The sequence below is a fragment of the Berghia stephanieae genome, chromosome 1, assembly GCF_034508935.2.
Source record: "Berghia stephanieae isolate SIO BIC M18660-M18661 chromosome 1, UCSD_Bste_1.3, whole genome shotgun sequence".
Taxonomy (NCBI): domain Eukaryota; kingdom Metazoa; phylum Mollusca; class Gastropoda; order Nudibranchia; family Aeolidiidae; genus Berghia; species Berghia stephanieae.
In genome coordinates, this window is record NC_088360.1 from 118,830,970 (window position 1) to 118,847,631 (window position 16,662).

Genomic DNA, 16,662 nt, shown 5'->3' on the forward strand with positions numbered 1-16,662 from the left:
AGCTCATACCGTATAATCTTACATCAAATATTAAATTTGATTAAAATTCTTGACTAAATCTGTCCGATTTTCCCTTTAGCGTGTGTTGACTGTTGGTCTTGATAATATAATGAGTTGCTCAATTATTTTTTTTTTTACCCCACGGATTGTACACAGGGCTATTAATCACTCTGGTAGTAGTTAGTCACTTACATGCCTTAAAGTAATTATTTGTAATCATTTGAGTTGAGTCTGAGATTCCGATTTGCTGTGATGATCTTTCTTTCTTCATCGCAAGTCCATATTCACAGTCTGTGTGTAGTCGTTTATGAGGGAGGTGTTATGCAGAAAGGTAACCTTTTATCATGCAAGTTAAACATAGTTGACATGCTTTGTTTGTTTTGTTTTGTTTCTTGTTGTTTTTTGTTTGTTTGTTTTTTTGTGTGTGTTTTTTTTAATGATCGTTTGTGTGAATTTATTTGTATTTTATTTTATTTTTCTTTTCAATTTCAGTCCGATCGAAACACATTGCTACTCATTGCAATATTTAATTCATTTGCTTTTGCACTCTTTCGTGTGTGTGTGTGTGTATATTCGGAGGCTGGCTGTACAAGATAACTCTATCTCCTGAGGATTTAATACTCATTGTTTATTTATCTATTTAGTAATTTATTTACGTACTAATAGGCTACTTATATAGTTATTTATTTATTTATTTATTTATGTATATACTTATGACAACGCCCTTGTCATCTGTTTCTTAGTAAGCTTTCTGTTCTCTGTACCCTTAATGCTTTTTGATGCCAAGCAAAGGATCAATTCTTCCCCTCCCCCACCACCACTTTCTCATTTGATCATTTTTCCCGTGTTAAGATTTGCTTTCTTTTTTATTTTTGGTCTGTGCTTTTGTTTTTGTTTTAAGATTTTTTTTTTAAAAATTGATTTTTGTTCAGATTTTTTTTTTTGTTTTGTTATTTTTGTTGTGTTTTTAAAAAATTGTTTTACTTTTTGTTTATTTGTTTTTCATTCTCAATGGGCCCAATCGCTCAGACAGCAAATGCTTAACTCAGACGACCTATGTTTGGACATCACATCGGTTGCTGGGTCTAATTTAGTTTTCGCGATAAGAATCTTGCGATAAATTAGCGTCCTATAATTTATCTTAACTTTTTCAAATATTTTCTATTAAAACCATATAGTAGCTCTGACTACTGATCATGAGCTTAATTCGAACGATGCTATCTTACTCTATCTATCTATCGCTAATGATTAAAACTAAAGGGCGTTAAGTTAAGTTTGCCGCTATACAACAACCCACCCCCTCTCCTCCTCCTCCCCCCCCCCCCCCCCAAAAAAAAAAAAGAAAAGATCTTTTTAAATTCTGAAAAATAAAATATTTGAAATATTGATCGATTAAGGTGACCCTTGGTTGTCAAACTGTCTTAACCCCGGGTCTTCACCTGTCAAAAGGTCTTAAACTCGAGATTTCAAAGATGTCTTAAATTTAAGCCTTTTTGACAAGTTACGGGGTCATCTTATTTAACCGGTCGATATTTAAAGTAGTAAATTAATGTTTTCTGGCCATAATGAAGAAAAAATAAAATATGTGTTTTGTGAGTGTAGGGCTGTATGTGTGGTCCTGGGTGATCCAACACATCAATCTCAAATTGTTAACCCATTACTGGCGGGATTCGATGTTACCCTTACCTGTTTAAGTGACATTTAGCTGCTTGAAGCCGTGGGCTATAAACAAACAAACAAAAAAAAAAAGACAGAAAGTAATGACCAAAAGTGAATATAACAGTTTTCATAAAGAACAAAAACAAACGCGCAAAGTTTCGGGCTCCAAATCCCTCTTCAGTCAATACCAACGGGCTCAAAACCCCTTTTCAGTCAATAACAATGTTAAAACATTGTTTTTTCAGAGAAAGGTTTTGAATCCGAAATATTCCTGGTTTGTTCTATGTCGAAGCTGTTATATTAACTTTTGTTCATTACTTTTTACCTGTCTTAATATTATTTCTCGCTTTATACATCAAGACAAGGGCAATGCTGGCGATGCGACTCGGCCCTATATTATCGCATTGCCATGACTTCTCTGTAGGTGAATTGCTGCCGGAGTCAAGTTATATCTAGCTATATTATACAAATGGTAGAAGAAATTATGATTTGCAAGATGTTTTTAGACTGGCAGTGAGAGGGTTAAGTTATTTCTGTTTTGATTTTTTCGTCGTCGAACGATTTTAAACGTAATTAATTAAATTTGTCACGGCTCTTGATGGCGACTAATAATATAATATGTGTGGCCGAGTGTTAATTTTATTTATATCTTTTTTTTTTTTTTTTACCGTGCTGTGAAGTGATACTGAGTTTGATTCGATTATTCTACGATTTTACTTTGTGGCGTGAATTGGAAATATTATTTAATCTTTCATACTGTTATATATTTGATTTCATAGAATCTATCAGAGTCAGATGATATGATGAATTTTAAAAATGTTAATAATAATACTGATAATGATAATAATAATAATAATAATAATAATAATAATAATAATAATAATAATAATAATAATAATAATAATGATAATTATTATTATTATTATTATTATTATTATTATTATTATTATTATTATTATTATTATTTTTATTATATTATTATTATTATTATTAGTAAGTAGTAGTAGTAGTAGTAGTAGTAGTAGTAGTAGTAGTAGTAGTAGTAGTAGCATAGTAGTAGTAGTAAATAGTAGTAGTAATAGTAGTAGTAGTAGTAGTAGTAGTAGTAGTAGTAGTAGTAGCAGTAGCAGTAGCAGCAGCAGCAGCAGTAGTACTAGTAGTAGTAGTAGTAGTAGTAGTAGTAGTAGTAGTAGTAGTAGTAGTAGTAGTAGTAGTAGTGGAAGAAATTAAAAATTGGTGGAAAAGAGGTGGGGGGGAGGGGGAATATTTATGGTTTTAGTGGTTGCATACTCTTTAAGGAATTGAATTGTAATGCTATGAAGGAATTGAATTGTAATACTATGAAGGAATTGAATTGTAATGCTATGAAGGAATTGAATTGTAATACTATGAAGGAGATATTTCACTTGATGCCAAATATAATCCCGATATGTTGTACGTTTAAAATTTAAATTAAAAATTAAACAGCAAAGATTATGTTCGTTTGAAGGGATTACATAGTTTAATAGGGCCATAAAGGCCAGACATACAGTGGGATTTGATTTATTAGACGCCCGATCATATGAATATTCATTTAGTTTGATCTAAGTTCTTTTAGATTAAGTAGGATAATATTTTTTTTTCTCATTTTCGGGTTTTGTTTTGTTTTTACCGGCCCATTCGGTACGTGTTGAATTATCCGGTCTCTATGATTTGAACCAGTTAACTGCCATGCTCTGGAAAGACACTTACTTAAATTTTTGGCCAGAATAGTCGTCCTTGAAAAATCGATCGATTTAAATGACCCTCACTTGTCAAACACTCTCAGAATTATGGGTTTAACTCTTTCCTTACCGGCCATTTTCCGGATTGTCCCCAAAACGTCACAGCCAACCTATACAAAAATATATTTATTTCTCTCAAACACAAAAACTGTCAGTTCTTGCTTCACATATTTTTTTCTGCTAAATGAGCTCTTCAACACATTGCTAATTTACTTTAACTATAGCAAACGTTTTTGTTCAAATATTGTGATGTACAAAAGAAATCAGAATGAGAAAAATGTTGGCTGCATCGTAACGAATGTGACGATTTTCCTATGGGTGGTAAGGAGAGGGTTCATCGATCGATTTTATTGGAGGACAAGTTTTCGGGACAAAATTATTAAAATGTGTTTTGTTGTTTGGTTGGGTTTTGTTGGGGGTTTTTTTTCTTCAAAGTACACAGTGTTGTCTTATCATCTCATCAGCCCTGCCTCCTTTATAAAATCTTCATTCCGGCTTGAGCCATTATCGACGTGCCCTTATTTGCCGGTCATATAACCCAACTCATTATAGGGCTCGTTGTTTATAATGGAAATCTCCAAAAAAAAAAATTACTCAAAATATGTGGGTGGATGTCAGACCTGCCATTATGCTTCAACATATCAATATATTAATATTTAGATGACAACAGACAACAGACTTGTCACAATGTGTATAATCTGAACTGTCGTAATAAGTCTAGATACTTTCTGATAAGCTGTGAGTCATCTCTAGCTATTTATGATGAGATATGAGTTTCCTGTCCAAAATGATTTTAAAACAATAAAACAATCGTATATTATGCGATTTGCCACAGGTCGGCAGTAACTATTAAGTAATTTCAAGGGACACGAGCAATATATCTAAATTATCTCTGAAATTTATCAGCGAATGTTATTTAATAAACACTGATAAAAGTAACATACACAAGCGAAAATATATTTTAAAAACCCATTAAATTTCAATTTAAGCTCATTTGAATATCATTGTAAAGTGTATTTTCGCATATTTGTGATGTCGAAGTGATCTAGCCAGTCTAGAAAATAAATTTAATTTAATGCATTATTAATTTCTTGGCAAACACACATCGTGAACAGTAATGAGGAGTGGGTGGCCAGCCCAGCTGCCGTTTTCATTTTATCACGCCAAAATGGTAATTTTCAAAACCTGGACCGGAAAGGGTAATAAAAAAAATTGTAATTGATGTGAGTTCTTTTGATTTGAAAAAAAAAATATGTTATTGCTGACCACAGCTTTGATCTCTGCTAGGAAAATGACCAACGATAAAAAAGATAATGAAATTGTAAATTGATAAATTATGGTTTTGGTCCGTTTTAATTTGAATGTATATATATATATTATGTCTTGTCATTCGTTTTTTTAATAGTTAGTTTTTATTTATAGCTTGATATCGGATCGTCAGCGACAATTTCATATTAGGTCTTCCCCCTGATGCTGATGTAAAAAAAAATAAAATAAAAAGAACGACAAAAAACAAAAACAAAAAACAAACAAAAACAAAACAAACAAAAAAACAAAACTGTTCGACTCAATTGTAAAAAAAATATAAATAAATAATGAAGGCATAAATATACAATGGAACATTTATTTCCCCAAACACACAGGCACAGTTAAGGTGGGGGGGGGGATGTTATGTGTTATAAGATGCACTGATATTGGCCGCACAACATGGCATACGAGTGACACGAGTAGTGCGAGGAAAAAGTGAACAGAAAGAAAATTGGCATGGTAGGGGTTTGAACCCCAATCATAACGTAACTGATGGACTCGCAATGTCTGGTTTAACGATGAGAAGAATAACTCCTTCAAGGATGCCCCTTTTCCGGCTAAAGGACCTTGATTATATCTTATCAAACATCCGTAAACGTCGAATTTTCAGTGCTATATTTTTTATATCTCTAATAGGGTTTCTTAATTTCTCTTGGTCGTCCTTTTAAAAAAAAAAATAATACAGCTATCAAGAATTGACCAAACCTCTCATCAATGGCAACCCCTGGTAAAATGTTCAAGAGTTAAATAGAAGTGTGTTGGGCCATGGCGTACACCGGCCTGTCATGTGGATAAATAAAAATATTTAATTGTTGAATACTTTGGCTGTCAACTTTTTTTTGTTTACAGGATTTTGCCATTTTTGTTTGTTTGTTTTTCTTCTCTTTAAGACTAATTGAGCCATAATAAGAATCTGTTGGTTAAAATTTAGTCTTGTATACTACTAGTACATTTTATTCCGATTCTCGACTGATTTCAGAAAAATAACTCAATCCACACACTGTTACTCGACTAGCTGTTATTTTAACACAGCTTTGATCAATATTTTCTTAATTCACATGATATAAAACATTGATTCATTGTTTGCAAAGCAAAATCTTAAAGGTGGTAAGAAGGAAAGCAGTATGAATACTTGATGAAAAGATGTAAATGTGCCGTAATAATGCGCGTATTTTAACGATTTTATTACTTCAGCACTATCTGAAACAATTGTAAAGATCACTCAATTTTTTCAAAAATTTAATGAATCTGTTACGTCTATTTTCCCTGGTTGTAAATTCTTATATTATTGTGTTCGCATATTAAATACCAATGCAAATGGGACTAAGCATTTTAAACTAATTAAAAAAAAAGAGTGAACACATATTTCATGTTCGATAATATTGTGAATTTACAATCAATAAGCCTGTTTTGGTTTGGTCGAATTTATTATCGAAGCAAGTTCTCAATCGTGTTAGAAGTATTAAAATTGGCCAGCCGTAACACTGCTATAATATAATTGTGATTAGTTGAGAGTCGTTCTGATTGGTGTGACATGGTTGTTATTGGTCACTTTTCAATTTCCTGGCTGGTTTTAGTTTTACGATTAATTAACTTTCCACTCGGTTTATCTGGGCGATTTTTATAGATTGACGTTAGAGTTGTAGCACATAATGTTATAATATATTAAGGGAGTGATTGTTACAATGAAACGAGACTCAATACAATGCTTTTAAACCTTGTTTATTGTCACATTGTAAGTTTCAAATATCGTTTTAATTACCTTATTATAATATGAAATTGTATACGAAGGATAGATTAAGCGTTTTGAAATCGAATATTAAACTAGCATTCACTGCTTTTTAATTTTAATATATATTTATGAATATATTTTAGGCATAAATTAGGTTGAAACACCGACGAGAGCATGTTATCAAGAGGGTAATTGGATAGTTGAATATTTCAAAAGTGTATAAACTTAAGATAAAGTGCCTTTTTCAACACAAGTGAAATAAGTATACTTTACACAAATTCTGTATTATGCTCAATGCGGCCCTTCATTTCGTCTTCATTTATTCCACTAGCCGGCCGTATGGAATCAACTGTCTATTTCGTACAACCAAAGAAGAATTTTAAGCGTCATTTTTATGCTACCACTCTTACAATATCCATCATGTTTATCATCGTGTATAGAATGTTTAGTTGATTTTTAAAAGTCCACATTTCTCTCATCACGATTTTAAAATGTTTCAAACTTAAAATTGAATTAAAGAAGTTTATTTATTTCTGTGGTTGAAATCTAAAATCCACATTTCTACGAATTTTTCGTAGAGGCAGGCAGGTCTGCATAAAGAGTTTATCCTTATTGCTTGCTCCACATTGGATGGGACGCTAGTACATCTAATGTACTTTGCATAAGACCTATCAGACCCAGCTACCCGATCTTTTGGAATAATAGAGGACAGTAGGGGCGGAGGGGATCTCAATCAATGCACCCAAAACCAACACAAGTAGAACTATCGGTCCTTTCCCCCCGCTCCAACTTTCGTCGTGTGTAGATAACAGTTGTCTATTGGAAATGGAATTGGATAGTGAGTTGATGAATGGAAAGGTGAATGATTATATAGGAAATAATGATATCGATGGGATTTTATGTAAATGGTGGGGTGGGGGGGGGGGGAAGATAGAGCGGAAGAAGAGAAGATAGTGTAAGGAGGGGGTGGGGGGGGGGGAGGCAATACACAGTAGTATAATCCATACCACTACCACCTCTTCCCCGTTTTATCCTCTTGTTACCAGATGCGATGGGATTTAATTAAGCAAAGAAAAGGTTATTTTGTAACTCAGAGTAACTCATTCTCATCTCCTTCAACTCATTCTACCTAAACTACTAACTCGCTTAGTCAGATCCCTTGTTAACTAATTTAAAGTAGAGACTTTCACTAAGTAAGGATTTTACGCCAATTTTAGTTTATTTAGTGTTCGTGAAAACATGTCCGTCCTCAGTCTTTCGAATGGCCCTGCCTCTAAGAAAAATTGATTTATCCGGGGCTGTTGATTTTATGTAGGAAACAATGCCCAGTTCAAAACCAATTTCCAGTTAGTAGTTTTGTGAAATTTATTCCATTTTGACGAGTGGCTTTTTTTTTTCTTTCTCTTTACAGACTTCATTCAGTTAGTTGATCTCTATCAGTCATTAGCCATTTAATTCAGCTCGTTGAAGGGTTATTTAGTCTCCCGATTTATTAGTTACATTTAATTTGTATTACGAGTTTTACTGGGCGTAGTCAATGCTTTTAGTTGTGAACAATAATTAGGATTGGAATTCATTCATGGCTGATTTGTGAACAAACGGCGGGTGGGCAGATTATTGAGTAAGGGGGGGTTGGAGAGGATAAAGAGGAAGTGGGGATGGGGGTAGAATAATGAGGGGAGGGAGTGTAGTATAGGAGGAAGAGTGAAGATAATGGGGGGGGGGGGAGGGGTTTATTCGAGGAAGAGATGGAGATAGAGGGGGGGGGGAAAGGTGGGGGGAGGGGGAGGGTGTTCATGAGGAAATTGGACGGTCGACAATTGACAAATTAACAGTAATGTGGATTTCCAATACAGCGGTAATCTGGAAAAACATATATTTAAAAATTTGGCCAGAAAACCCGTCCTTCAAATATCGATCGATGTAAATGACTCTCATCTTTGGCAAAAAACTCTCAAACCCAGGATTTCGCCAAAGTCCCGGGTTTGAGAGTTTTTGCTAAGATGAGAGTCACTTAAATCGATCGATATTTGAAGGACGAGTTTTCTGACCAAATTTTTAAATATGTGTTTTTCCAGACTGCGACAGAATAGAGACACGTAATTGAATGGACGGCATTGGGGATTGGCAGGGCGGGTTGTTTTGTCTCTACTGTGAGTGTCTCTCTCTCACTCTCTCTTTCTATCTCTTTCTAGCCCTCTACTCTCCTCTTGTCCATTTTTTTTATCGTGGCTTCTCTGATCTGTTGTTACTGGCGGCTCACGTTCTTGTTAGTTGTTTGGTTCGAGATGAGGGTGTAACGTAACATGAAATTGATGGTCAATTTTGTCGCGTTTTTTTTTTTTTTTTTTTTTTTTTTTTGGTTGTTCGCTTAGTTTTTTGTATTTTTTTCGTTTCGTTTCGTTTCGTTTCTTTCTTCTTTTTTTTTAGATTTTGCAAGACCTTTATCAAGGAGCCGTGGCTATTTAATTATGTCCTGTAACCGTATCCATAGCCCCCCTCACTGATTGCAATCATTCTTGTCCTCCTCCTCATCAGTATCATTGGCATCATCCTAATCATTATCATCATCCTCATCATCATCATCGTCATCATCATCTTCAACATCATCATCATCTTCATCTTCAATATCATCATCATCATCATCATCATCATCATCATCATCATCATCATCATCATCATCATCATGAACATCTTCATCATCATCAAATCTTAATCACCAAGTACCAGAGTTACTGTATCAATATTATAGATAGTACTCTAGCTATTGCTATGTACTTGTACTTGAAGGAAATCGCAAGCTATCTAGTATGCAATAAATCGCAACAGCTCGCTCTAACTGGAGTACTTTGAAATATTGTAGAAAATAGAGGGGGGAACAGCACAATGATATTGGGTAATAACAACAAAAAAATGTGAAAACATCAATCTAAAAAATTTAAAGGATGCCATTAATCACAGGACGGGCAATAACAGCTACAACAGCTTGTGTGAAATCGTTTAACGAACGATCGGAAGAAATATGATTCGGTCTTGAAAAAAAAAAAAGAATAGATAGAAAGAAAAACAAAAGACAAATGGGACACTTTAGCTAATTTTTCACTTGGTACATTCAAATTTTCCAACTACACGGTCGCCGTGCTATGAAAACGGAATATTTTGACCAGAAAAAAACTCGTCCTTCAAATATCGATCGATTAAAATGGCTCTCGACTTGCGAAAAATTCTCAAACCTGGGACTTCACCACATATATTATCTGTCATTCTATCTTTTTTTTACGTTATCTTTTATATATTTCTGTATCTACTAGCATGTATGCCAGTCTCTCTCTCTCTCTCTCTCTCTCTCTCTCTCTCTCTCTCTCTCTCTCTCTCTCTCTGTGCCTTTCTTTCTCTTTCTCTATCTCTTTCTCTATTATAAATCTCTCTTCTCTCTCTATCTATCTCTCTCTCTCTCTCTCTGTCTGTCTCTCTTGCCTTTTCTGTCTTTATTTATCTATCTATTATCTTTCTCTCTCTCTCTTCCGCTCTCTCTCTCTCTCTCTCTCTCTTTCTCTCTCTCCCTCTCTCTCTCTCGTCTTCTTCTCCATATGCCACCATGACTCCACGTCCCTATCCTTAACGCCTATTTATTTCACAAGTCCAATCCCCCATTTGGTTGATAATCAAAACTTAATTTTAAACGTATCGATTTTAAAATGTGTCTTATCGCTCGGCGTTAATTTTATAATGTGCCGCTCTGTCTTTCATTTCGACAGCTTTTCAATTCGCCACTTTCTCACTGTAATAAGTGTGAGATATAAATTGACGAAGGAGAGGACTAGCCCGTTTGACTAAGATTGATTTCATTTATTCGATTCATTACTTTAACAACAACGCCAAGCGGAAACTCCTGGTACAAAACAGTTTATACAAGGAAATAGTCAAAGCTCAAGTGTTTTCAGTTAAAACTTACGATGTGATGGTATTGCGAAAATAAATTAAGAGTGACTTGAGCAAATATAATAGGGAAAACTTTTTTTTTTCTTGGGGGAAAAAGATGAAAATAATGATTTCGATGACACAATATTTCTTTTATATTTTTTTAATTTTTTTTTTTGGGAGGTGGGGGGGGGGGGGGGTTCAAAATGGCATTAGTTTCTGTAACAAATACCACACTGTATCAGTCGTCGTTGCGATTATTTTAATAAGAGAGAATTGATTTTTAAAAAAACAAAAAGCAAGCAAACAACGATTTGGTCTTAACCGTTGCGGTTACTCTTCGACTTCAATGTGGTGATGCGATAGTATTAAATGCAATGGGTAAATACTACTATCGATGGCATGTGTCTTAGTAAAACACCCACTGTTCTACCGCTTGATCGAACCAACACAGAACACTATGTGTAATCTTTAAACGTTTATAATATGATAGAGAAAATCGTGTAATAACTAGTCATCCATTTGGTGGTATAAAAACGATAACGATAATCAGAGAGAGAGAGAGAGAGAGAGAGAGAGAGAGAGAGAGAGAGAGAGAGAGAGAGAGAGAGAGGTCGATATCATTCTCGTCATTGTTTATAAACAACCGTTTGTCCGAGCACGTGTGAAGGTGTGTCACAATTCCATGTTTTGGTTAGTAAAAAATCTACTGCTTAATATTGACAAATATTTAAAACCAATCAATGCCGTATGAACCTAATGTGACCTAAGTAGGCCATACGAAGGTTGATGAATATGATATCAGAAAATGATGACCTTATATTTGTAATCCTTGTATAGTTGTCAGATTAAATAATGTGACTTTTTATTATTAGTTAAGTAGGCCATACGAAGGTTGATGAAAAGGACATATATATCACTAAATGATTCCGTTTTATTGGTAATCCTTGTATAGTTGTCAGATTAAAATATTGCAAGTAATTTTTATTTAATACTAATTAGTCTTTTTTTTCTATTTTCAGATAAGTACGCCAATTGTGCGGACGGACGCATTTGTCGATGCACATCTTTTGACAAACTTCTTAGAACAGCCTATCAATTACGAAAACCCATGTTGAAATACAATATAGAACCATCAATCTGATTCCCTATTACTTAAACAATTTCTTAATTGTGAATATATAGGGAACATAACCAACAACAATGAAATCAAGTCGGAGAAAGCAAACCAACCCTAACAGGGTATCATCAGGAGTTTTAGATCCTGAAAAATGTCAGCCACAACCGGGCGCCCAGCCAGAGACGGAGTCAAGGTTGGAAGACAACAACTCCCCTAATCAAATCCCATTTGAAGCCCAAGAAACTGACAATTCTCCAAATGATTCATCGCCTTTCCCCGAACGCCCTGTCGCAAATAACGCTTACGACCTTCCCATGGACTTGCATGTCAAATCTTTTAGCTGTTCTAGTTGTTCGGAAGTTTTCAACAACCCTGATCATCTACGAGAGCATAAGATTGAGGTCCACGGGCAACAGCCAGCAAAGAAAATGCGTATGGACGACGATGTACCCGACGACTTCCCCACCGCTTATCATCGGCTTGGACGGGAGTTAAGCGAAAGTACAGATATACCTCTTCCTAATGGTCACCTCAAACCATCGGAATCATCGACCACTCCTCCCCCCTTCTCCGAATCACCACCATCGCTTAATCATACACCGCTTTCACATCAACCCAAAACATCTCCCTCGGCAACTCCCAGGGAAGGCGGAACACCAACGCAACCATCTGATATGAGTTATTACCCATCAAAGAGCACCCCTGACAGCACCGGAGAGATACCTTCCAATGGGAAATCTGAACGCATTTTTCACATGGATGCTTACTGCGACCTCTGTGATAGGGAATTTTGCAATAAGTATTTCTTGAAAACTCATAAAGCAAATAAACACGGTATTTACGAGGACAGTTCTCCTCCCATAGGTACTGTTCCTTTGCCTATGCCTGGGTTAGTTGGACCTATTGGCCCTGAACAACAACAATCTCCGTTTAATTTCAAAATCGAACCGTCCTCACTAAAACATCAATCATCGTTAGAAGAGCCTCTCTTACCTTGGTCATTCAAACTTGAGCCACCGTCGCCAATGTCCATCAAGAAACCACAGGACCAACCTCCACCAAACCACAAACCGATGGATTCACCCCTGCCTATGTTTTCCGTACCTTTGCCTAATATAGAGAATTCAAAATACCCAGGGTTAAACAAGAGTTTAAATTCTCAGACCTCTTCGTCGCCCGACGTCTCTGGAAGTTCCTCAACGTCCATGTTAAATAGCATCACCAATAGTATAAAAGCAGCTCCACCCCTCAATGACCCTAGTATGGAGGACTATTGCCACATCTGCCAAAAACATTTTTGTAACAAATACTACCTTAAGAAACATAAACAAGATGTACATGGCATTGCACCAGAAACCCCACCAAACAGCGTTAACAAGCGATCAAGATCAAGTCTTCTGGACTCAATGCCCATGAGTTCCTCGGCAAACCCCATGATCATGCCTCAGGGAATGCCCGGCCTATCCAACATGCCAAATATTCCCGGGATGCCTAATATCCCAGGGATGCCCAATCTCCCAGGTATGCCTAACATGCCTCCGGGCGTGATGGTCCTTAATCCTTACCACCTACCTCCCGTAGCTATCATTCCAGCTGGTTCTCTTATGCCGGGTCAGCAAATTCCTCCCCACCACCCAATCATCTCCCAGCCCCTCAGTATGCCTTCCATGTCAATCAGCGAGTCATCCCTGGCTCCACATTCATCTGTCGCCTCTTCATCCTCCTCGGCCTCAACTTCCAACTCGTCAAGCCAAAGACAGTCTCCTCCACCAAGTGGCAACAAACCACCCGGTCATCCACAAGAAGACGGTGCAGTTCACTGCAATATCTGTGGTAAAGAATTCTGCAACGAGTTCTACCTACATGTACACAAGGAAAGCAAGCATAAGATACCGAAAGAAGAATTATTATCCCCGAGAGACAAAGCGCTCCCTCTTGTAAAAGATAAGAGACCCATTGAAAGCAATAAATCTAGTCCCCCTCCACTTTCCAGCGCAAATCAGTCATCAGATGCAGTCAACGTTCCTCCTATGTCTCCTTTGAATCCACTTCATCATCCGGATAGTGGGAAGCTGATTTGCAACATGTGCAACAAAGAATTCAACAATTTTTATTTGTTGCACACCCACCGAATTCAAGAACACGGTTTCCCTGATATGTCAGACGGTTCTCTTACACCAGGTGGCGACATAGATAAAGACGAAGCCATGAGAAATATGAACCGAACCCTAGCCAGAATGGCGGCAGATGCATCCGCGGTGAGTAATGCCTCAGGGTTTGGTCCCAAGCCAGATAAATCTCAGGAAAGTGCTATCTGTGATATTTGCAATAAAGAGATGACAAATCAGTATTTTCTACGGTTGCACAGATTCAATGTTCACGGCATTGATCCCAGTAGCAATGAGAAATTTGAAAGAAAACCATTGAGTTCTCCAATTCCTCCCAGTCCAATTTCAAAGACTCCTCCATCTTCAAACAGTTTATCCCTTTCATCACCATCACAGCAACCTCTCAACTTAGCTCCCATAAATCCAATCAAACCATCTATGCTGCCGTTTCTTCCTCCTAAAATTGATTTCAAAGATATGCCTCCATTCGCAGATTTTGGACGCGATTTTAAAAGTCTCCGCGACATGCCACCATTTTTGACAGACACATTCAATAATGAACTGTTCGCTAGGTCACAAAATCGACGACATTTAGATCTCAACTTTTTTGGTTTCCCGTCCATGGGAAAATTACCAGGGGAGGATAATGTCAAACTTAATTTTGACCCAGAGGCTTATTGTGACATTTGCAAAAAGGAGTTCTGCAGTAAATACTTTTTAAGAACCCACAAACAAAACATTCATGGTATTAAATGTGACGTATCATCAAATTCCCCTTACCCGCCTAAGCCAAATGAATTGGACAAATTGATAACTACGACTAGCATTATGAACGGGGGTGCAAAGCCTAAAGATTTGACAGAGAAGAGCTCGTGGAAGTGGAAAGAGCCTGTCAACTCTTCCAGGGTTGTATGTGATATTTGCAATAAAGAAGTTTGTAATAAATATTTCCTCCGCACCCACAAATTTAAAAAGCACGGCATCCCCCCAACATCTCAATCGCCTAACATGAGTTTGAACGGTTCTCCTGTAGCGTCTGATTGTGATACCGCATCCAATGCATCCAGCCAGCCAGACGAGAAGCCATTTAAAATGGACTCTATACTCACCATGCCACAAATGATACCACTCCCACCTTCCGATAGATTAGGAGACAAATTCCAAAATAGAAATTTCAGCAATATGAAAGGCAAAGACATCAATCAAAATAACAACAATGGCGAATGTTTTGAAACGTGTAATTTATGCAGGAAGAGATTTAGGAATGCAAAGATGTTGAAAGAACATATTTGGAAGCATCACTCAATGAATGATGGCATGGATCCTAGAGCCAAAAACTCTCCTCCAATTTATCCGTGTCAAGTATGCGGAATCGATTTCCCAGCCGAGCTCTCGGTACAATTGCATCTTATCCAGGAGCACAATGCGAGGGTGACTCTTGACACTGAAGAACCTCAAATTCCAATGGAAGAACCTGGGCTTCCCAATGAAGGAGGAAAAGCATGCAATTTTTTCGGAAGAAACTGGGGTCTGAGAAAATCTTACGGGGGTTACCAGAGAATTAAAAAATTCTTCTGTGCTAGGTGTGACTTCAGCACTGTCTGGTTGTCTTCTCTGCTTGAACACGAAAAAAGCGATCACTCAGTTTCTTCTTTTGAGGCATCAGGTTTTAAATGTAGGCATTGTCAGCAAATGGAGCCATCATTGATGTCTCTTTCCAAACACCTCGAGACGGTTCACAACAGATCTCACGAGGAGATGTGCGAAGAGCTGAAAGATGTAAAATTTGAACCCTTCACAAGTTTCAAATGTTCTCATTGCCCTGCGGTCTTCCCATCTCACTCCAGAGCTGTTGCCCATTTCCGACAGGTCCACATCCGTTCTCGCCACGATTTAAACCTCAAGAGAAGTTTTCAAAGATCAACTCTTCATTGTTCTAGCTGTTCCTTTAAAACGCACTTTCTTTCACGACTTAAAAGGCACGCGAAGAACAATTCTCACAAGATTCACATACCAAAACCGACAATCCAAACCGCAGAACGAAACTCATCAACACCTTCCCCAACCACGTCTTCCTCATCGACTGAAACTAACAATTTTCCCACATCAACCCCAACCAGCTTGCAAATTACACAACATGATCCATCTGTCGTTCATGGTAGCGATCATTTAAGTAGGGGAATTCCCAGCTACAATAACATCGCAGCTACTTTGTTGTCCTCTCCTAACTGCGGAGGTGAACATCACCGAAACGTTAACCTGAGCGATGTTCCTCCACGTCGCGATGACATTGTCCTGCAGACGTACAGCCTTCCCTTAAGCCCCGTTGTCATGGATACGCCGGCATCATTCAAGCTTTCTAATCAGCCTTCTGGAACTTCCGCTGTCGTAGGGCTATGATAAAGCTCCTCAGTCACAATGTGTCCTCCGTGGTATTTTTAAAACTTGTTTTTAACATTGGAACCATACATTTGAACCTTACTTATATTCTTTTTATATACTTTATCTTAAGTATTTTTAATCTGAAGGATACACTGAGCTTATGTAAAATTTGTGGAGGAAAAAATGCAAGTTCCAAAAATATTCCGAATAGTCTTACTTTTAAGTCAGCGATTTTATTACAATTTTATAAAATGAGGTCATAAAATGACCAAAGACATCATTTCTATATATTTAAAAAAAAAGGAAATATTCGGCAAAAGAAATGTAGATATATTTATTTCTACTTTTATTCATATTTTCCTTGATATCTGATCTTCATGTAATTTACGTTCTCTCTCACCACTGGAGACTTGACATCAGACAACTGGTTTTTAGGCTGCTCTATAATAATAATATGATATAATACCGTTAATGGGATACTTCGAAGGCAGGCACGCCACATTTATTCATTGTTCCTATTATATCTTATATCTTATGAATAGATGCCTGGATCTATTACTCTCATTCTAATTCACTCTCTACCTCTGACTCCACCCAATCTTGTCACCTTGCTTTTCGTAGATTCCCAAACAATCCTGGATTCTAGCAATCACACAAGCAACTTTAGCC

At 36.8% G+C, this 16,662-nt stretch overlaps 1 protein-coding gene across 2 annotated transcripts in view; it reads left to right on the top strand.

Moving 5' to 3' along the window:
- LOC144962902 (uncharacterized) overlaps positions 1-16,295 on the top strand; it is an 83,601-nt gene extending 67,306 nt beyond the window's left edge. For both annotated transcript variants that reach the window (XM_078896290.1, XM_078896289.1), the window contains one exon: positions 11,406-16,295. In XM_078896290.1, coding sequence (XP_078752416.1) covers positions 11,587-16,011 — 4,425 coding nt within the window. In that variant the 5' untranslated portion in view covers positions 11,406-11,586 and the 3' untranslated portion in view covers positions 16,012-16,295. The remainder of the gene's footprint in view (positions 1-11,405) is intronic.
- Positions 16,296-16,662: the final 367 nt, after the last annotated feature.